Here is a 21,557-nt window from a genome sequence, read left to right as displayed (position 1 = left end):
ACATATACAGCATATCAAACAATATCACAACATTTTAAGTTGTTGTGGTTTTCATTGTCTCAAGAATTCTAAAGAAAACTACACGAGTGTGTGACTAATACTAGTACACAAATAGCACAACTTACACGTCTGTACAGATGCCATTTTTTTTATTACAGCCTGTACAGGCCTACAATTTACACACCACTAAAATAAATCCAAAAGCTCATGATATGAAGATACTTAAAGCTCGCAACATATTTACATACAGCAAACAACTTTAAAACGTTTTCATTCGATTTGAATTCAGCTTTCTGGTCTAAATCTAGATCTGCTTACAAAACTAGAATATGCTACACCAGTCACTACTGTTAGTTTGATTGTTTTCCATGTTTTAATGGTCCCTTGCATCGCCATCGACGCCTCTGCAATTTTACATTCCATAGATTATCGCTTCATTTTTGTTACAAAAGATTGCGATTTCATGGATTAAGTACAATCCCTTCTACGATCGATTAACTAAGAAACGACGATCAAGTAATGGCAGTCTTCCAGATAAGTACTTAATACAGTTCCATTTAAAATGACGGTCCAATTTTACACTTATTTTCGACTTTTACGGCTTCTGGATTTCATTATATCTCTTTCTCATCGATTTTCCAGTGCTGTAGATTCAATCTTTCTTTAAAATCATAAAATCTTGGCTAATCAAGTCTTGAGAAACCGTCGTCTTCAAGCGTAGAAGGCCCAGAGGAAGACTCCCACACACATCATGATGACGGCATTGATGTTGAGGATGAGACGAGAACGAGAGTTCTCCTTGATGGAGATGTGGATATCCGGTTCCGGTGGAGCTTCTTGGTCCTTCTGGCTGATGCCGCACATCCAATCAAAACCGCGCTTCCATAGAGGCGGCGACTCCACTGTGTTGGGGATAAATTACATCGTAATTCGTATATTGTTCTTCGGTAATCATCAACTATTCTCTGCGGTACAACGCCGCGTATGCGTAGGTCACGAAATATAAAGCAGTGGGATAGTAACCCCGAAAAAGGCTTCGAAAATTGAGTAAAAAAACCCACAAGGGAAAAATGCTGTTGAAAAAACAATCATCACAGCGGACTATCTACCTTACCTTAACAATGTGTATTTGTACTTGTGATCACGGATTTATAAGAAAGGTACTCTACGTGATTTGTCTACTCACCAATGTTAACGGTCACACCGTTTTCCTCCTTGTCCGCCGTCTCCTTGCCACCGTTTAGTGACGACATCTCGACAACTTCCGGGGCTTTGTCCAGATCGTCCCTCTCCTCCTCACTGTGGCGCGTTGCCCAAGTCAAACGGTGGAGCTAGCAAAAAAAGCCAAAGTTAATTTCTTTTATTCATTTTAACATTTAGTAGTTTCTACAGAACCAGCTAATTTCTGCACCGAGTTACCTAACCGCATGGGGGCGATACGGCGGCAAGGACAGGTAGTCCCGAAAGTCACGAAATCTATATCGTCCGCTTGTCGCTTTTGAGCACTGCTTTTTCTCATCTATATGGCTTCCTTTATTCATGATCAGCTTTACTTATAAATGACATACATACCTTATATGACGGAACTGATGTTTGTGTCTATTCATTAACATCTATTATCATAATACCGGTACGTTTACGACGATTTCTCTAGCCATACTGATTTGACAAATTGTCAACGCATAATTTTCTCCAGTTACATGTTGCTGTTATAGGTTACCCTTGCCACTTCTTCTGTGTAACTTTTCTGCCACTCTTGTCCTGCTAAAAGCGTAATATTGTAATTGTAACACGCCGCGGAATTACACGGCGAACGGGCGCGTGGTTGGGAGGGGGTACAAATACCGGTAGGAAAAACACGGCACAATTAACTGTCGCTATGTACCTTTATATATCCTCTGATGTTCCTTCCTTTTCTGTTAGTAAATGCATAAAACATAAACCTGCATGAGCATACAAAATGTCATGAGAAAACGGACGTATACTGTCAAGAATTTTCATTTAACTCCTGTCCGTCACAACCGCTATGACGTAACACTTCACTGCTAGCGTAGATATAAAAATGGCTGCTTACGTGCAATTTTGCCCATTCAGTCGTAGATCCGGGCTATTATGCAACGGTTCTTCACACTTTTACATGAGTTGTAGGTCACCAACAGAAATTCAAGATTGTTGTTGAATCATGTTCTTCTTGTGCCGTGAGCATGTGTAATTATGATCTATAAATTTGGCAATGAATGTGACAGTGTGTTCGTCCCACGACGAGCTGCCTACCCCGAAAAAGATACTGTAAACCTTTGGCCTTGTTGTCTTCGAATGCATTGTTATCGATGCTTTGTAAATGATATATTGGACACCTAGATATCTGAAGTGTGCACAGCTCAGAAATAACTATTGTTGCATGTGTAGATCTCTTTAAATAAGTTCCAGTATTTTTAATCTACCGGTATAAGTCTTACTACCGGTATTATGCCAATGCATGTTAGAAGTCTAAATGACTGAAGCGACTGCTTTTTGTGTACTTTGTTGTAAATTAAAAATGTCCTTGGATATATAACACGCAGCTGCAATAAGGAAAGGAACTTACATGTTTATCGTCGATGGGTGGTGTACAGAGACTGACCACGACCATGACGATGGCGCTGACGGCGAACAAGATCATGGCGAAGTACAGGAAGTGGACCCTCCACAGCACGGCCGGCCGGAACTCAGGCTCCCCGCACCCTGGCGACCCGTAGGCGAAGTCCATCACCAACCGGATCAAACCAACCACCAGGCCGGACATCAAGCCCCAGAATGCACCCTGGGCATTAAGAATAAAGAGAACACTGAAGTCATAGTTGGAATGATGGACAGCTAAGATTTTACCTGTCAGCGTACTACCTGTCTCAGGGTAATAATGACTCGATCTACTTCATATTTCTAGGTGGCGCTGCAGTGGGAAGATTGCAGTCCTGATCGTGATTACGCTTGTACTCCCCCTCGTCACATGGTTCATAACCAAGGAGCCGGAGAAATTTTTTAAAATAATTTTTCAAAAATTCTGTCCCATATATCGCCTTGTAGAGTTTCGTTTTTCGGTCTTTAATACGATTTGTTTGGTACAAATTCTCTAAAAACTTCGCCCATCCCAAAAACATACCGGCTCAGTCATCCTCTTCCAGAAGATGCCGAGGATGAAGCTTGCGCAGATGGGCGGGGACAGGTAGCCGGTGACGGCCTGGATGTAGTTGAAGAGCTGCCCTCCTTGTGCGGCCTGAACGATCGGGATCCACAGGATGCTGATCCCAATCAGCACCAGCACAAACACTCTGAGAAGAAGAGAGTTTTCCAATCCTCATCGTCAGTTTTAGGGAAATACTTGTCACCACAAAACTTCGACTACGGGTTTCCTAGAGCTATGGTCCGATTTCTATGGCATTCGATTTTGATACCAGCATCGTATGTCATGAAAATTGTAGGTCTTGGCCTGGTTTGGACCCCCTGGTAGATATTCTTGGAACTACACATTTCTTTACATCGAGAAATTTTAAACAGTATGATTCAAGCAGGGCTCGGTTGGAGGTTTAGGGCTAAAACGATCTAGTCTATAGAAATATAAGAATAGCAACACAAACAGGGACTCATTTTACAGGAAAAACTACAGAATATCATCTAGATTTCGGACCTGCCAACGACCATGAGTTCCCTCTCCGTGGACTGCGTGCGGAACTTCCTCCAGATGTCCATGGTGAAGATGGTTGAAGAGGAGTTGAAGATGGAGGTGAGAGAACTCATCAGGGCCGCCAGCATCACCGCTAACATCAGGCCTCGCAGACCTGCAGGGGGATATCACGTCACCGATATTGTCAACTTATAGCTGTAGTCCTACTTGCCAGTTATTCCAGATAATACTGAAGACGTCTGTTGTTAATAAAGACCCAATAAAGAACAGCCTTTTGTCAGGCTGACGTGGGGGATACGAGTGTCTCACTGACATAAGGCACAGCACAGTGTAGACGGCAAAACTTTCATAGACAACATTGGTGGCAGCGGTGGAGCTCTTGGTGAAGATGCTGAAACACTAGTGAACACACGGACACGAAGGCTATATGGATCTACTACAGTCGGCAGGCTTAAATTGTGATGAGGGGGGATACAAGCTTAGCCATGTTTGGGACAGCATGCTTTTCACTGCAGCGCCACCTAGCAGCAGGAAGTAGATCCTATCACTACTGCATCAGAGGCAAGTAACAAAACGGTGGCAAGCAATCATTTTGGTCGAGCTACAAGCAAGTCACCACCTAGACTTTGTTGTAAACGAGGAAATGTGTCCGTATTTTCGACTAGAGTTTTTGGTATAAAAGTAAAACAATATGAATATTTGAATACGTTTTCAGTAAAGTAAAGCATTCACTTATCTGCATAACCGTTTTCCGTTTTTTCACGTGGGTACAAGCTATAGGCAGAACTTGACTGTACTATTTCCAACGCCGTACCTGTAGGCATAATCCGCACCACCAGTTTCGGGTAGGCCACGTTGGAGCAACCGGCAGCATTCTGACAATATCTCATGCACTCATCGGGGTCCACACAGCCTACCTCATCTGGAGGTTTAAAAACAAATAGCAAATTTTCTATTATACAACGAAAAAAACAGAGACTTATAAAGATAGCAAAACACATCGAAGCTTGTTAACTAATGACTGTAAATGAGCGACAGCGACATGAAAATAACGAGGGCACTCAAATAACAACAGTAGCAATGACGGTGCAATGACCACCTACTTGGATAGAGGGCTCTGCTGATCATACCCGGCAGAATCATGAGGAAGAACGGAAGAATCTTCAGGTAGCCAGCCAGGATACACCCACCCTTGGAATGTTCGATTGTCTTGGCGGCAAGACAACGTTGGACGATCACCTAAACAAATCAATATATAGACTATAGTTCTTTTAAGTTGGAAAAAAGGCTCTTTGCAAGAATGACACGAGCAGTGGTGCTGAACTTTTATATCCTCACCTCCCATTGGTCGTTCGTGTCTTAGCAAAGCAGGGCGTTCCTGCCCAGTAGCCAATCAGCATTTAGGGCGTCTCAGTTTGCACTGATCTTTTGCATAGATAAAATAATCATCACTGAGGGCACCCACGTTGCCTATACCCTGGGTGCCAGACTCTACCCTTGCCAAAAAATATCTGGCAGTTCTTCCCACCTACCTAGATTATCACTACGTAAAAATCGTCAATTAGGGAGTAGTTAGCCAGGTTATAGCTACTCCCTAATTGATAACTCCTCGAAAGAGCTAATCTAGGTCGGCATGACGAACTGTCTGGGCTACCAGATTCTCTGCCGGTCCCTTCTAGAGTCTAACACTATGGTAAACTGCCTAGTGCTTACTAAGTAAAAACGCCAAAGTTTGTTTCCCGAGGAAACCCCACCTGATCTGTACACCAGTACCATGTAGCCAGGATGGTCAGGCCGAAGATGATGCCAGGCCAGGGCAGGTCGGCGGTGACGGGGTCCCTGAACATGTGGAGCGCGTCGGCGGTGGGAATCCCGCACGTGGTGGTGTTATCCCTGATGACTGGCACGGCCAGGAAATACCGCCTGATCATCTCGTTGTATCCTCCGACTTCTGCTAAACCTGTCATTGTTGCAAAGCAAAGGGATGGCGGAGTGATTGTGTGTAATTTTGGTGGTTTATTCTAACTGTCAAATCTGTCAAACCATGTTTGTTATACTATCGTCAAAGGATAAAGGACTTCGTTGAGGTGTAGCTATTTTAGAGGCTAACACGTCCTTTGAAGGCCAAAAAAGTTGCGGCTATTTGCTATGATAAACTATGATGCAAGTAGGCACACCAACATGACGGCGACAGACACATCGATGACGTCACGTGCAAACGATCTTTTCAGCAGCTGCAGTACTTACTGAGACCGGTCAGGACAAAGGCGCCGGCTACCATGATGACTGTCTGTGCAGTGTCGGTCCAGATCACAGCAGACAGACCGCCTGGGGAGGGAAATAATCATTAACATCAACTTTGCGTTGTAAATTTGATGCCTTTTTAAGTCTTAATAAATTATGTATACAAGAATTGTATGTTTTATTATGTATTATACTGAAATACTGAATAAAGTTGTAAAAAAAAATAATAAAAAAAATACAAGGAATGGACAATTAGAATATAGATCTTGGCCACCTATATAACTTTTGGGGTGATATGTGTGTTTCTGTCGGTCACTACAAAATTCATAAGTTGAAAACGATGTAAAAGCTCGAATTTTGCACGTTTTTTTTCCGTACGCTATAAAAAACCTACCTGTGACGGTATAGACAGCTGTGATGGCCAGTAGCAGCACCACTGCCAGGTACAGGTCCCACTTCAGAGACTGTTGGATGAACACAGCACCGGCAAAAATGTCCGCCTGGAGAACAAATATGAAAAGCACAGACACAGACATTACTTCATAACATGTCCTACGTTGCTCCTACAAAATTTAGTACTATAGCTATAAACACGAATCATTGTAAACGTCACGAATAGCGCCCCCTTTCGGTATTCTTGTGTACCGGAAATCCAACATGGCGGCTGGTCTGATAGCAAGCAATCATGTGTAATAACATAAACTATCATAGTGGCCGCTATGGGTGTTCAGACAACTTTACCGATATCTTGGTGAAGACGTAGAGAAGGAGAGAGACCACGGACAGGTACACGGTGATCCTCTGTCCTCCAAACCGCTTCCTCAGGTACTCTGGCATCGTGAACACCTAAGGGGGAGGGAAATAATTCATGAGCAATATGTCCTACTTCCGTGCATATAGCTTTGTGACTACATCCTTGTCGGAACAAGACTATACGGTAACGGGTAGTTAAGTCCATTCGTGCTAGGAAAGGTAGCTGAAGATACCCAAACGTTTATTGTAGACACTTGGATGGTAAGAAGACCCAGTGTTTTATGACACATCTGACGAACGAATATCATATCATCAGTGGCTCTATTTGGTACAACGTTATGGACATTAATATTGAATTATTTCTTACCCCAGCAGAAATGTAGACCGGAACAAAGATCCATCCCAACATCACCATGATGAATATAGCCTGGAACACGGTAAGTGAAAAATCAGTGCCACACACCAGACACCTACCGATTTTAATTGTTTTTTTCTTCTTACATGAGCTTTTGAAGAAGCCTGTAATGCTGAAAATCAGTTGTTCTCTAGATGTAAGAGACACCTACTGATTTTGACTGGTTACTAGTATTACTACATAATTGCGTTCGGTTTCTTTGTTTGTTAGCGGCGAACCTCTCCGTTTCTTCTGAAGTTGAACCCTCTGATCACATAGCTGTCCGAGCACTGACAATACTACATTGGGGGGCTTGTTCATTGGTTTTCGACTCAGGGTTCCATGTGAGAGCTATGAAACAGCCAGTGAAGCAGCATCTACTTTTTTTAATGTCTTCTGTGTGACTCGATCGGAGACTCGAATCAGCAACACAAATTTCTATTGCGTTTTAAGTATTGGGAGCACTTCAAATTGAGCACTTATGGAGAGGTACTGACTCTAATAATGAAACTCTATCATCATAGTAAAGGTTTATGGTACAAGGTCCTGGCCTGATATTTCATACAGTTTATTTTTCAACATAAATGCCGCGACCGACCGGATAACCACTTTACTTACGTTCCACTCGTACGAGACCACGGCTATCCCTGACGCCGCCGCCGTTCCAGCCAGACCCACGAAGTGACCGCTGCCGATGTTACTGGCGAACAGGGATGCGCCCACCTGAGAACACATTTCATTTTTGGCGTATCTTATTACCTGGATGTCTAACCTACATCGATGTAAAACTAGACATCGCTTTGGAATAGAATTAATTCAAAATAAAACACCACTAGAAGTCTTTGTTTTGAGGAAGGATCTCAAGTGTAAAGACGGGCGACGCCACAGGCTATTTTCTACTTTCGATCCAACGCTCCGATTGAGTCACAAGTTCGCAAATTGCAAATTGCAAAAGTGGATCCCTCCTTTATAAACAGTGGGTCGAAAAGTTACATTGGGTAAATCCAGTTCTTTGTGTTGGAAATTGTTTAAACGTCCTCCTTTTCAGATATTCCTTCAAAGTTCTTCTTTTCATTTCTTTTGATTGTCGGGAATACATTTCAGAAAAACATTATTAAATCTTACCGGCCACCATGCCATGTCTCTCCCAGCCAGAAAGTAGCCCTTGGCACTGCCACGGTTGGCCCTCCATGCGGACTGAAGGGAAGAAGAAGAAAAAACATCGGTTAGGCATTTGTAGCGCCAAGCTTTGAGCTACCAGCACAGTACTGATCTGTTGTGACAGTCCCTCGGATACAGCACAGACAAAAACCAGGCAGTCCAGGCCTATAAACCAAGTCCCAGAATTCACCTTGAACTCTGCATACGCGGTCATTGGAAGGTCACAAATCTTTGAATAACAAACTAGTTCTTGTGATTACTTGTGAAATGTGTAGTCCACTAAATAAGGGAAGCTCCATGAATGACATGCTATTTTGAACCTAGCTCATAAAAGATGTGTTTTGTTCACTCTGTGGCTTATTGTATATAGTATATACGAACCCTATAGCTACAGGTACAATCGTAAACACACTTATACCCCCTTTTACCATACCGAGGTAATTGTATCCTGCCCATAAAAATTCCAGTGGTGCGGCGGGTTTAACACTGGTGCTCCGTTAGGCCTACGTCACAATTCCAAACCGGGCAGATTTTGGGAATCAAACGTATGATATAAAAGACACCAAACTATACAAGACGTAAGGAGAATAATCGAGGGCATTATTTGTGTATATGTTTACGTATAACGTTACATTTTTACCTTTCCGAAAGTTTCCACAAACAGCCCGACCGGGCCCCGGTTTGGAAATGTGACGTTTGCCTAAAAACTTAAGATATACTAGTGACACTACCGCATCAGACTACTGTTGTATAGGATAAGTTGATCGGATGGCGCATGGCGTAAGGATCTACGAAGGAATAAGAACTGAAATTTGGTCATAGATAAGTCAGACCTACACACTTCCTTCGGGACTACGTGTAACACCACACGTTTGTATGGCAATAAATCCAGTATAAAATCCTTTGATTCTAGTGATGCAATAAATTTCGTTCATCATGTTTGTAAACTCTGGGAAGACGCAACGTGAGGTCCAAAACAATGATGAAACACCTGTTCCTAGTCGATACCACCCCCACTCCCCTCTTGGTACAGTCCTTCACGCTCTGTCCAACAGCAAGTGGGCAAAATCACGTCTGTAAGAAATCTATCAAGTTTTCAACATCTGACATACAAAGATTGAACACAGCTACTGTTTGGGTACATGAGAGATAAATTAGGGTCTCTAGGGTGGGGCTCATTTTCACTCAGTTGACAGGAGAGGTGTACAAGTTCTCACAACGAAACGCAGAAGATAACTGCTATACTAGTATATTCATCACCAAATAAGGAATTAGCCTTAAAGTAGTTGCCTCCAAACAGATGTAGGGTCAATGTGACCCTTTCTCTCTTTTCACATTTCTATCGTTAAAAGGAAGTAATAAAAGCCGCAAAAACAATGATTGGCCTAGAATGACACGATCATACATCTGCTTGGAGATCACGCGGTATCACTTGTTCAGCCAAGTTATGCAGTACAATGTATAGGTACGTATATGTGACGTATATTGTCCATATACGAGGATTTATGACGCACATCTACGCGAGAATTTCAAGAAGAGGATCTGAAAAATATCGACGTGATGATGTTACGATAATTGTTATCATTTCACATGACTCCATAGACCTTGGCTCCCTTAACATCATATCCAACACATTCCTTTTAAAAGATAAATCCCTAAAGGACATAACTGTACTTTAAAAAGAAGCACCTGATTGCCTGACTGACTGACGACCATATGTTTGCCAGTTTGTTCTACTTTGACGTACCATCTACTGGGCATGAGAACAAACGTGTACCAAACGGGCGTACCCTGTGTGTTTTGCCAGACCGGAAACACAAAGGTGAAACATAACAGTATTTCCAAACGGTAGGAAGGGCGGGAGCAGTTAACGCAAATAGTCTCAAGGGGTAAATTATAGGGGATAGCTTTGATGGATGGTGTTCATAGGTCAGGTGACCTTTCGTCTCACTTTGGTACGATTTCTATTTTGCCGTATGATTTGCAGCGAGGCTATGACAGAGCAATATTCTAGATAACGGTACCAGCAAACGTCCAGTTTACAAGATAGTAGAGGTTTGTACGACACATCTACGACTATCTTAAGAATATTTCCATTCGCTGTCGCAAGCCTATCGTACGTTGGATGTTTCGGGGTTCCGGGTCATTGCATGACGGTATACAGTAACATTTGTGTAACAGGGGGAGGAGGAAACGAGGCGGTGAAAGAAGCCATTCGCGATGACAAGCTCCCTGTGAAATATGCCATCTCCTTTCCAGTGGTGCCCAGTACCCTTTTGAACCCACTGCCTTCTATTTTCATATCACGACTTCATGGCATTTTATGGTTACGAGTATTTTGTGGTAAGACCCATAGGGTTGAAAAGGTTAGTGTTGGAGGGGTGAGCAGGGGACATACCTTGCCCAAGGGATGTTACGTTAATCACTTAAAGACGTCGTTTCTATCTTAAAAGAAGTATCTCACGTGTGGGAATCTCCTCAGGGGCAAAACAACGTAGGAACATATCTCAGGGTGTTCGTGAATCCCATATCTGTTGTGTCATTACCTAGCCGCTTAATGTGTTGAAATGGCTCAGATGACTAATCTTTAATACTGTACAGTGTGTCATTATCATTTCGGGTGCCCATAGTCATAGATGACTTGTAATGGTGTTACTTTAGCAAACTAAACTTCAGCACGACTTTAATGACTTCGATAGCTCTCATCTTTTACATCTAAGTCTCTGTCAATCTTACGATGGTACATGTATCGGTGTACTATAAGATTCTGGCGCATACTGTTACAGTCTACTGTAATTACACTATTCAATGGGCCTTTTTTTAACATAACAGTACAGAAGAGTCTAATGCATAGGGCGGTTTACGTGCATTCGCGATCTCTCAAATATATAGGGGAGGGGTAGAAGGGACTATGACATCCGGGGCGACGACCTTGTTCCTAAATCAACAGGTCTCAGATATCAGTATATAGACTCAGTACAGTAGGTAAGATATATTTACAGTTAAGGCTGAGAGATCCCTCATGTCAAGAATTAGCCTCAGGCGTTTTAGTATAGACATGCCAACTAGAGCTACAAGAACATGTGTAGGTCTTCATTGTTAACACAACTTCAATGATCAATCTAAGAATAAGATACATCAATCGGTGGGTAAACATTGCGATGGAGTTATATCCGCATTCTGGCTCTAAATGCATACAATCAACAGCCAAACTATAGACGACACACATGCAATTTTTCCTTAGGTTATAATTAGCCTCATTTATCTGTACATGTCATCACAAGGTCATAGCTTTGTATATCTAACCTTCCCCGTTTCTATCTTGGTTCATTGTCGTTGTCTTGAACCAAGTCACGTACAAGTGTTTCGTAATCTATTCAGCATTGTGGGGGTTAACACTTTTTGGTATGTGTCCAGAACATGCACCTAGAATTAGACATTCCTTCTCGTAATAGTTCTCTTTGTCTAAAGACATGCACATGTACGTGGGGCATGAGGTACACAGACAAACCATGCAAGAGCAAGGTGCAATTGTTTTACTGTTGCTGCCTAAGGGACTAGATTGGCCCTTCACAAGTTTACACAATAGAGTATACAAATACTATGAGTACTTTATACTTTATAGTTTGTGTGCACGCCAAAAGTTTAGAAGTTTATTGACCTTGATTGACAAACCAGTCGCTACCGAAATGTAGACCGGACGTGTGGTGTTACCCACAAAACTTGGCCTGTTCACAATTCGTTCTTCCAAAAACAATGTTCAATGTTCTCAGTTCTACTGACGTTCACGTGGGTTGAAACCAGTGTGCACCAGTCTGGTTGGATTCCCGCCATTTTTATGTCGTCTGTCAGTTGAATCGCAGCAGGCGTCTAACATAGTACACAACCTCGGTGCCGTGGTCTCTAGTTTCACCACACGATCGAACACTCACGCCGTTGCATTGATCTTATAATCCATTGTAGCTTTCTCGTTTTGTTTTCTGCATTTCTAACATACGGGACTGTTCGTTTGCAGAGAGCACGCCGTTTCTCCATATAGAGCTTGTCCATATACAAACTTAGCCTAAGGCCACGGGGTAGTCGTGGTTCAATGAGCGGTCACACGAACATTTGTTCGACCTCGAGCCCGACCGGTTGTGAAAGACAATACTCAACCCCCATTCCCAAAGTGACTTCATTCAATCAAGTGCCTGGCAGGGTTTCGCCCCCTTTTTGCAGCTCGACGGGGCTGGCCACGCGTGTGTATTGTTACCCTTGGTAGAGTATCCAAAACACAGCGAACTTACCCATATTCCTACAGCCAAAATGATGGCGAAGTACACCACGATGACAACGATGTCTGCCCAGTGGATCTCAGCGTCTCCGCTGGCGGACGGTGGTGGTGTAGACGCCCACGGCGTGGTGGACATCGGGCCTGAGGTACTCGCCATCGCCGCTCACTGACCCACCAAGACCTGACTATAATCTAGATCAACACTACTGAATACAAACAGAAGGAGGGAAAGTTAGCTACCGGGTACTGACAGAAATAGGGTGCGGGTTTCAGTGGGAGAGGAGCTGCCTACCCACTTCAAGTGGCTTGGCAAAGGCGGGGCAAAACATCATTAGTCAGGGGTAAACCATTGGTAGTCTCAATGTGGCCCGAATGAAATTTGTAACTGTTGTGTTCCTTCCGACAAATGTCAAACTGCATTTTCAGCGTACTCATAACAAACACTAGCCGTGGTGGAGAGATGTAACGTTAAAGCGTTGTATTTCCTAGGATATTCTGACTTTTATCATGACTGAAATGCAGTTAATGGTTTCCCCCTCGTTTGGAGGACGTCAAATTAGGGAGGTTGGTGGCGGTTGGTAGGCGTGTGGGGGGCCGGGCCGGGCTGGGGCCACGCGAAGAAGGGCATGACGGGAGTGTTGGCAAGATACGTCATCGCGTCATTTCCTGACGAATTCCAGATGTGGTGTTGGTGGTGGGGTCACAGAGGCCATTGCCATGGTTGTTCCGTCGGTGTTCTAACTCGTCTGCGGGCCTGTTCTCAGAAAAAACGCCTACATGTAACGTAAGATGTGGTGGAAAACGGGTGGCCTTGAAGCTGCAGCACTGCCTTTGTTGTGCTTTTTGGCTTATTCGTCTTGGTAGACAGTCTGCAGCAATCTCCGTGTCTCAATCTCCTTGTATTTTCAAAACAAATACAAACTAAATGTAATGCAGAGTATCATACGATATAAGGAATCTACAAAGTTTAATAGAACTTAAAAGGACCTGTTGATAAGTCAGAACTTTTATTCAGCGACTGAGCCACTCCCCTTTAATAATAACATTAGTAAAAGCGCCATATCGATCACTTCTTGAATGACAGAAAACAACTAGCAGTACTCGGGTTGTGTAATGCCATAAATGACCCAACACAACTGGTTTATCCAGAGTGAGTCCCATACAAATGCCTTACTTTGCAGAACTGCTCTGTCTGAGATTATCTGCAAAATCATCCTACGATCAGACCGTTTATGATATTAGTGTACGACTGTAAAAGTTCCTGTGAGACTGCCTTAATAGTAGCGTTCAGTGCCACATTGAAAAGACTATAACTCAAGCTACCAATCAGGTGATCATGAGTGACACTTGTTCGGGATTCGAATACTAGCTTTCTGTTTCACTGAACCACACAACGTTGCGCAAACTTAACTCCCCCTAGATTATACAACCTGTCCGAAAAGGTCTTATAGTTTTCCTGACCTGAACCGTTTTGTTTGTGAGCCGCAACCCCCCTATGCCAAAAAGGGCTTCTGTAGTGTGCGTCTTACTATGTTTTGTTGTCCCTTCTTCCCACTCTTTGTTCCAGAGTGATTTATTGACCCTAAAGGGTCTATAGCATGACATGTACGCGCTGGCTTGTATATGAGAAACATGACGTCATAACACTAATACCGTGGAAGCCGCTTAATTGCACGGCCTATTTGCCAGTGAATTTCGTGCAATTATCCGGCTGGTGCAATAATGCGAAGTTATCTTGCAGAACCAAGCCGGTTTGGGATTTGGGGATTCCGTGCAGTTAACAGAAGTGTGCTTTAATCCGTTGTGTAATCAACTGGCTTCTACTGTATTGTAAATACTATAAATGCAGAAACTTTCGCGGTGGTTTAATGTTCGCAGTTTTCGCGGTGGCCGCTTCACCGCGAAATTAAAACCACCGCGAACATGTTTCCATGGCAGTAAGAGCATACAGTGCATGTACTACCTCGAACGTAAAACCACCGCGAAATGTCCTTTTTCCCGCTACCGCGAAATTAAATACATCTACAGTACTTAGCTATAGTACAACAAACAATCTATCAAGATCACAGTGGATAACTTATATACTTATAAACGTTGGCAAAAAGTGATACCACTTAGTCTATAGTAAGCTTACTGGTACAGCAGAAGCCGCTTAATTGCACGGCCTATTTGCCAGTGAATTTCGTGAAATTATCCGACTGGTGCAATAATGCGATGTTATCTTGCAGGACCAAGCCGGTTTGGGATTTGGGGATTCCGGGCAGTTAACAGAAGTGTGCTTTAATCTGTTGTGCAATTAACTGGTTTCTACTGTACTTTGGTAAGTCAGAAGATCGATATATCGGTGTTGTTAGCTGGTCTAGCGTGTAACTTACAACGGCTGTTACACATTGTTTAATCCTAGCTTGCTCAGAGTACTAATATTCACAACCAAAACATGCAACCTTATACCGTAATTGTACCATCCTCATAATCTGGAACCGGTAGTATCTGTTTAAACGTGCAACCAGTAGGTTTTTGAATAAGCATTGATAGTAACAAAACTAGACCGAGCGACTGTAAAACAGTGAGGGTATTCCCCACCATGCATTACAAGGGAGTTGAGTCATCAACTGCTGCTTGATTGCCGATGACTACGATCTGAGCTGAAAAGCCTTTTCCGTTTCCAGGTTTGGGTTGTTCTGTACCATCAGCAGGTGCGTTGTGTTGAGGGGCGGACTCGGTGACAGTTCCACGAGAAGTGACGTCCGAGAAGATCGGCTCTACAAACTTCTCTCGCCCGCGGACAAGGATGTAACGGCGAACCAGACGAGACAAGACCTCCTGGAAAAAAAGGAAGGCACTTTGAAGTTTTTACAGCATTGAGCATTTCAAAAAAGCTTCCTTTAACAGTAATTGATTATCAAAGTTTCGCTAACGTTAGTCCTTCTGCTACCGTTCTCAGGCCGATAGTGAATAGTTGTACTATCTATCGCTAGGTGGCGCTGCAGTTAAAAGAGTGCGGTACCAAACATGACTAAGCTTGTCTCCCTTCACCGCATCGCTCAAACAAACGAAATTATTCACGAATAGTTTTGTCATGTTATAAACGGGTAAAGTATTTCTTCCCCTCCACATTTCTTTCCCTGTTTGTAACAGGTCACCTATTGGTAATATATTTCTCTCCCCCCTTAACTCCCTCTAGAACTCAAGCATGCAAACAGACTAACATCAATCCTTTACAACACTAAGTACGGCGTTAGTGTATCACAAGCATCACAATGAATGTGATACTAACCTTGTAACGCCGATCATTCTCAGCCTTTGCTCGTTCCTGAAAATAGGATAAAGATTTCACTCATAGAAGTCATAGTACATCACATTAAAAACTACATTGTTAAAATCAGCCCTCCTATAAGCTCTGTTGGGCAGTTCTGATCTTGTTGCTAAAAGAAGAGAGAAATCATTTTGATCCCTAGTCGTTGAATACCTTGTTATCCAGTTCACACTGAACACGCTGACGGAAGCAGCACTTCTTGATGACTTTGTTGTAGATGAACTTGGGAGTTGGGATGATGTTGAAGGGTACGGGTAGAGTCATGTCGTCACGGATGTACCGCAGCATCAACTTGGTCCCTTCGAATCGCCACTCTGTCGTCTCGTTGTCCTGAAACACACAAATGTTTTCCATTCCTCATGTTTCGGGGTGGGTACCAGTACGGTGTATCGGTATAAAACCTTTTTTTCTTCTTATTGGAACGGTCCAGAAAAACCGGACCTGAAAAAAAATTAGTAGACCAGATGAAACGTGACGCCACTAATTGGTCCAACGTGCGGAAATCTATAACGCCCACCGTCTCTGTGCAGGGATAGCTGAGTGGAGTGCCCTGATGTAAATGGCCTCCTTTATACATGTTACAAAGTAAAAAGAAGGCAATCAGGGCACTCATACTGAAAAAAGGCTGTGGGCATTATAAACTTTCTGGCACGTTTGAACGATTGCCGACCTCACGCTTTCGCAATATCACGTGTTAATAAGATCACGTCTCGGTAACTCTCGCGAGTTTACGTTCTGAAGTGATTTGTCATCAACATTGAACCTGAAGAAGGTGACAGTTGTCGTTGAAAGTTTGACCCGTTTATACCTTTGTGTTGCGTGTTTAGCATTGTTCCCTAACCTTTCATGTATACTTTGTTTCGATTTATATGACTTACCACAATGGCTTGGTAGGAGTTACTCATCATAGCAATGAGCATGTTGAGTAGCACGACCACTGCTACCACCAGGTACAGTCCGTAAAGGGACAGGCCGACATACATGGTTAATGTGTGCTCCTTATAAAGACCGTTCGGGTTGCCGGCCTCGCTGATAGACAGGTCAAGAGTATCCTTCGCTCCCAGACCAAACAGTGCCCAGAACAGCTCAGCGAACGACCCACCATAACTGGAAAAGTATACAACAAAATAATGTTAGGCTGATGATGTCTCATATGTATATCATATACATTTGTGTGTCCATCTGCAACCGTCCCAAGGGCAATGGTGAATAGTTTTTTCGTTGTGTTGGAAGTTGTGTGAATTTGAAAACCTACTGTTGTAAACCGTGACAAGGGGGATGAATGAATGAATGAATGGTTTATTTGTTGCACAATACAACTTCAGTAAAATTATTTGGCAGCCAATTGGCTGAATTGCACGTTTTTTTTTCATCAAATCCTTAGTACATCGAGTTAAAGACTATCTGATGAATAACACTTATACACACTAAAACTAAGTATCCTTTAAAACTTTATATAAATACATGATGTATAGGCAAGAGACGGAAACATACATTTGTGATTAGAACATTCCAAGTCTACTATTGTTTAGCTATATGTTTGTTTAACAGTCTTACTAAGAATGGAAGGGGGGAGTTTCTGTAACGGTTGGTTCTGCATCTTACTGTTTTGAACAAGTCCGAGTTTCTCGTGGATCTACCGTGGATCTCGCCAGCCCTTGGCGGGAGCAATGAGGGGTCGAGCTTCTTGGCGAATTTCAAGCACAAGTCAATCCTTCTTTTTTCAAGTGTCTGAAGCCTGAAGGTGCGACTTTAGTCATGTTTAAGGCCGCACCCTTCTCAGAGCAGCGCCACCTAGTAGTTGCCAGTAGAACCACTGCCATTGCCATTGCCCTGAGGAAGGTAGCGGAATGACGACTGAAACGCTACCAGGTAATTTTGATAGGATGTTTTCAAAGAACGTCAGTACCCGAGAAATTAGACTTGGACTACGCTGGGAGCCAGACTCTAGCCAGGTCCGGCAGAGAATCTGTAAGGCAGCCAAGGCGTTCTTCACGAGGACCTTACATACCTTCCATCAAAATCAAGATAATTCTAATGATCTCAGTTCATCTAAAGTTTATCAATAGTACATACTATTGTACACTACGTACTTGCTGAATGTGTTTTCAGTCTCGCAGGTCGTATGTACCAAAGGAGACGTGGCATTATCACTCTGTGAACACATTTCCTTGACAGCACCGCCGTAGAAGCCGTACAGTTCGTTCAGTGCAGAAGAAAAGGCAATGACGATGATGGCAAAGATGACCAAGAACTTGATGATGTCCTTGATCATGCTTCTCATGGACAGCGCCATCGGGCCGAGGAGCCGGTCGATGGTGAGGAGGTTGAGCAGGCGGAGGAAGGCGAAGACGCCGCCGACTGATGTCAGAGCCTCGGCGATGAGGGTCGTGTCGTATGGGTCCCATTCGAAGCGAAAGAGATCCCGGGGACCACCATGCTGACAATACAAGGACAATATAAGACAGCCGTGTGACGACTTGGAAAAAATATCTCTGTGATGATTTTTAAAGAAATGAACGGTCAACTTAGCAACGAAATTCGATTTGCATTTTTTTGCTTATAGAGAAGCTAGTTCAATAAAAGAGATAATAAAACCATTGCAATATGTGTGAATATAGATATACTGGCATTGTAAGTTTGTTATAAGAAGTGCAGGAGACATTACAAATTTTTGTTAGCATGCTGTTGACTGTTGACTTAACGTTGCTTCTATGATATGACCTGTGAAGGCAGAAAGCTGCTAATGTCTTTTCAAGCATAACGGTCTCTACAGGAAAAGAAAAGGTCCTCATAATATTTTTCTCACTGTAACATACGCAGCCACGCGCATGGCGAAGGCTGCCAAGTAGATGACAATGATGACCCAGTTTTCTTTCCCCTCTGCATGAGATATGTACATCCGGGCACCCATCTTCCAGATCAGCCTCATCTCTTCCCCCAGCATCCCTACATGTAGAGAAACATCCTCAGAATGCACACTTTGATAAAGGTTCAACTTTTTCTCACGAACTATAGACTAGCTATAGTCTTGGTCTTCTTTGTAGTTGGTAGCTGAAACAATTGTTAGTCTGTTAGCTTTGATGTGCACATTTGATCCCAAACAATTCATTTCAGTAGTAAAGTCACATTGAATACCTTGTGATAAATCTAGAGAGAGAGAGAGTGAGTGAAAGAGAGAGAGAGAGAAAGGGAGAAAGAGAGATGTATATACCTATGATCCAGCTTAGTATCAGCCACTCCAACACCGTTCCGTTTGGAGCCAGCTGACCACCTGGTGGACCATCGAAATCGACTTTATTTGATCTGCAAAGATAACAGAATGGATGGCTAGCATCATTGTCTGATTTTATTATTTCTTCAACATTCGGCATTACAGACTATGTAGTTCATTCCACCGTTCGCATAGACAGACCAAGCAAACTGGCTAATCTTTGTTACGATACATAATGTCAACTTTCAACCATGATCAAATACAAGATTAAGAAAAAGACGACTCATGGGGACGGCGGTCGATATCAACTTCCGTACACATTTGACCAAATCATGACGTCACACAACATCAGCGTATGCAAGAAAGAAAGTTGGTTACGCATCCAACGTGGAGTCATCGTTTCCTTTTGTTAGATTTTGTTAACAATACAAAATCTCTTTTTAACTTACCTCAGTGCCACTAATATAAGGAAGGTCAGAAAGGAGGCCATGTCCATCGCGAAACTGACGGCGGGAGTTCTGATGAAGCGACCTGCACGGGACATGGGGGCCACGAGATAGATGAGGGCCAGGATTGGTGTCAGCAGCATCAGTACCAGGCCGCGGAGGTACTCAGCAAGGCCGGTGCTGCTGGGTTTGTGATAAAGCCCATACCAGCATTCTTTCACCATGCGCTGACTCCAACGGTTTGCAACAAACTGAAGAATATCGAACATAAAATACGTTTATTTTATTTTGTGACTTTGATCTCAAAGTTTCAAAAGTGAAATATTCATTTTTTTTATACACAACCTTGTTCACATGTACCACAATCTATACTAAATAGCTATCCTTCTCAAACTCTATGCCTTTGAAAAATGTTGCTCTTTGTGGCATTCAGTATGAAAGAAACATACCTTTTTCTGCTGATGATGCACAGCCATGTTCAGTCACCTGAGAGCTTCACTTTACAGTCATCACCGTGTATCACTGGCGACACTTCGTCTCCACAATTCAAGATGGCCGCCGCCTCTTCTCGGTTCCGAACTTGGTTCAGCAGATCTACGCCCAAACTTCGGCATTCTTCGGCCATTTCCGAGAATTCCTCTTCCACTTCGGGTGTTTTCGTCCCGATGTCGACCAATTTCGAGCTGAGCACGAAGGCCCGACTGAGAGGGTCGTCGTTGGTCAGGAGGATGTAGTAGGGACTGACCAGGCCGCGGTACAGGTTTAGATTGGCTTCAGTTGAGGGGTGACCATTGAAGGGCACTTCATCAGGATCGGGAATCGACATTTCACGATCAACAAGCACTTTTATTAGAGGAAGGTTGTTTTTGTGACTTGCGAGAACGATCGGCGTCATTTCTGGAGGGTGGCGAGTACAGGCTGTCGAGGGTGACTTCTCCTGTAGGAGTGAGGGGGCACAGTATAGCTATAGCTGAGTATGAACTATAACTGAGTCAAAATTATATCAGATTTCGTCTACAATCAGCAACACATTCTTGTCTATGCAGCTGTCTATAAACCATACATGCATTGTGAGTACTATGTCGCAGGTGAAGGCCCCTTATTTGTACGGTTCTTCTTCTTTAAGCAATACTTGCTGTATGTCTAGGCACGTTTTGTTTATATCACAGGGTCTTCAACTTTGTCACAATATTACCCACAACGCATTTAGCTGCGCATGCGTATCATAATCCGTAAACCGGCGTACATGTTATGGGATAAGAGTAACACAATTTTGCTTAAGGTTACTTAAGGACATTTCGAGGACGGTCTATGAGGAAGTCTCCTTAACACATCTTGATATATCATTAGGGATGCGAACTGCAAATTGGTGTCAATTAATGTATCACTCACTGCGTTCATTGCATATCCCAACAGCATTTCAGTCGCGGCCACGTCTTCTTTATCCACAGCGTACAGGAGCGCCTCTCCCGGTGTGGCTCCATACTGCAGCAATGCGTTGGCCACCTCAAGATGGTCTGGAAATGCATTGGCACATTGTCATTTAGAGATATCAGGGCAGTTTGCATATTGTTGTCTGTAAGGATGCACATTTTTGTTGTTGTTTTTTTGCTTTAAAAAAAAAACACCAGAAGCGAAACAACCATTGTGTGGGGTTACATTCACCCACATTTTCAAATACCAAAAGCTGCACTCCAAATCATTGGAAATCCATGTACATGTATATCCTTTAACTTGTCTTTTAGATCAACAAACCATTAATCATAACCTCCCGAATGAACTCATACATAGAGAGAATTGTATATCGAAAAAGCGGACATTACCTGAATCGACAGCCAGTTCCACAGCACACCTTCCAAGAGCATCCTTACAGTCGACATTTATTCTCCCTTCTCCAAATCCCAGCAGTTCGGTGACCGTGGCGATGTCGCCTTTCGCGGCGGCCGAGAGAAGCTTCTTCTCCGCCTCTGTCAGTGCCGCCACCCCTGAGTCACTGTCGTTACTCTCCTTATCTATACCGCTGTCGGTATCCATGCTATAGTTATCTGTGGTCTCTTTAACTGTATATCTTTAACTGTAGTTATTGTTATAC

The 21,557-nt window shown here is 43.2% G+C and overlaps 2 protein-coding genes and 1 long non-coding RNA gene across 3 annotated transcripts in view; 1 reads left to right on the top strand and 2 right to left on the bottom strand.

Annotated features, from left to right (window-relative positions):
* Nucleotides 1-134: 134 nt before the first annotated feature.
* Nucleotides 135-12,819, bottom strand: LOC118425538 (sodium/glucose cotransporter 4-like). Its single transcript, XM_035834444.1, has 15 exons — nt 12,503-12,819; nt 8,181-8,252; nt 7,674-7,778; nt 7,029-7,088; nt 6,650-6,754; nt 6,303-6,408; nt 5,912-5,992; nt 5,419-5,624; nt 4,768-4,903; nt 4,479-4,586; nt 3,668-3,818; nt 3,143-3,311; nt 2,588-2,803; nt 1,187-1,331; nt 135-902 (listed from the first exon to the last, which is right to left on the bottom strand). The coding sequence occupies exons 1-15, from the start codon at nt 12,644-12,646 to the stop codon at nt 712-714; spliced, it is 1,995 nt and encodes a 664-aa protein (XP_035690337.1). The 5' UTR covers nt 12,647-12,819; the 3' UTR covers nt 135-711.
* LOC118425542 lies at nt 6,415-15,323 on the top strand. Its single transcript, XR_004832306.1, has 3 exons — nt 6,415-6,733; nt 7,037-7,098; nt 15,159-15,323. It is a non-coding gene; the product is annotated as an uncharacterized LOC118425542 (long non-coding RNA).
* LOC118425535 (short transient receptor potential channel 4-like) overlaps nt 14,365-21,557 on the bottom strand; it is a 30,014-nt gene continuing 22,821 nt past the window's right edge. The window contains exons 4-11 of the mRNA XM_035834441.1: nt 19,469-19,716; nt 19,020-19,111; nt 18,615-18,754; nt 17,899-18,245; nt 16,684-16,912; nt 15,959-16,135; nt 15,767-15,802; nt 14,365-15,312 (exon numbers count right to left, since the gene is read on the bottom strand). Of these exons, the coding sequence (XP_035690334.1) occupies nt 15,079-15,312; nt 15,767-15,802; nt 15,959-16,135; nt 16,684-16,912; nt 17,899-18,245; nt 18,615-18,754; nt 19,020-19,111; nt 19,469-19,716 (1,503 nt within the window). The 3' untranslated portion in view covers nt 14,365-15,078. The remainder of the gene's footprint in view (nt 15,313-15,766; nt 15,803-15,958; nt 16,136-16,683; nt 16,913-17,898; nt 18,246-18,614; nt 18,755-19,019; nt 19,112-19,468; nt 19,717-21,557) is intronic.

This window comes from Branchiostoma floridae, chromosome 11, assembly GCF_000003815.2.
Source record: "Branchiostoma floridae strain S238N-H82 chromosome 11, Bfl_VNyyK, whole genome shotgun sequence".
Taxonomy (NCBI): domain Eukaryota; kingdom Metazoa; phylum Chordata; class Leptocardii; order Amphioxiformes; family Branchiostomatidae; genus Branchiostoma; species Branchiostoma floridae.
This window is presented reverse-complemented; position numbering and strand designations above follow the sequence as displayed.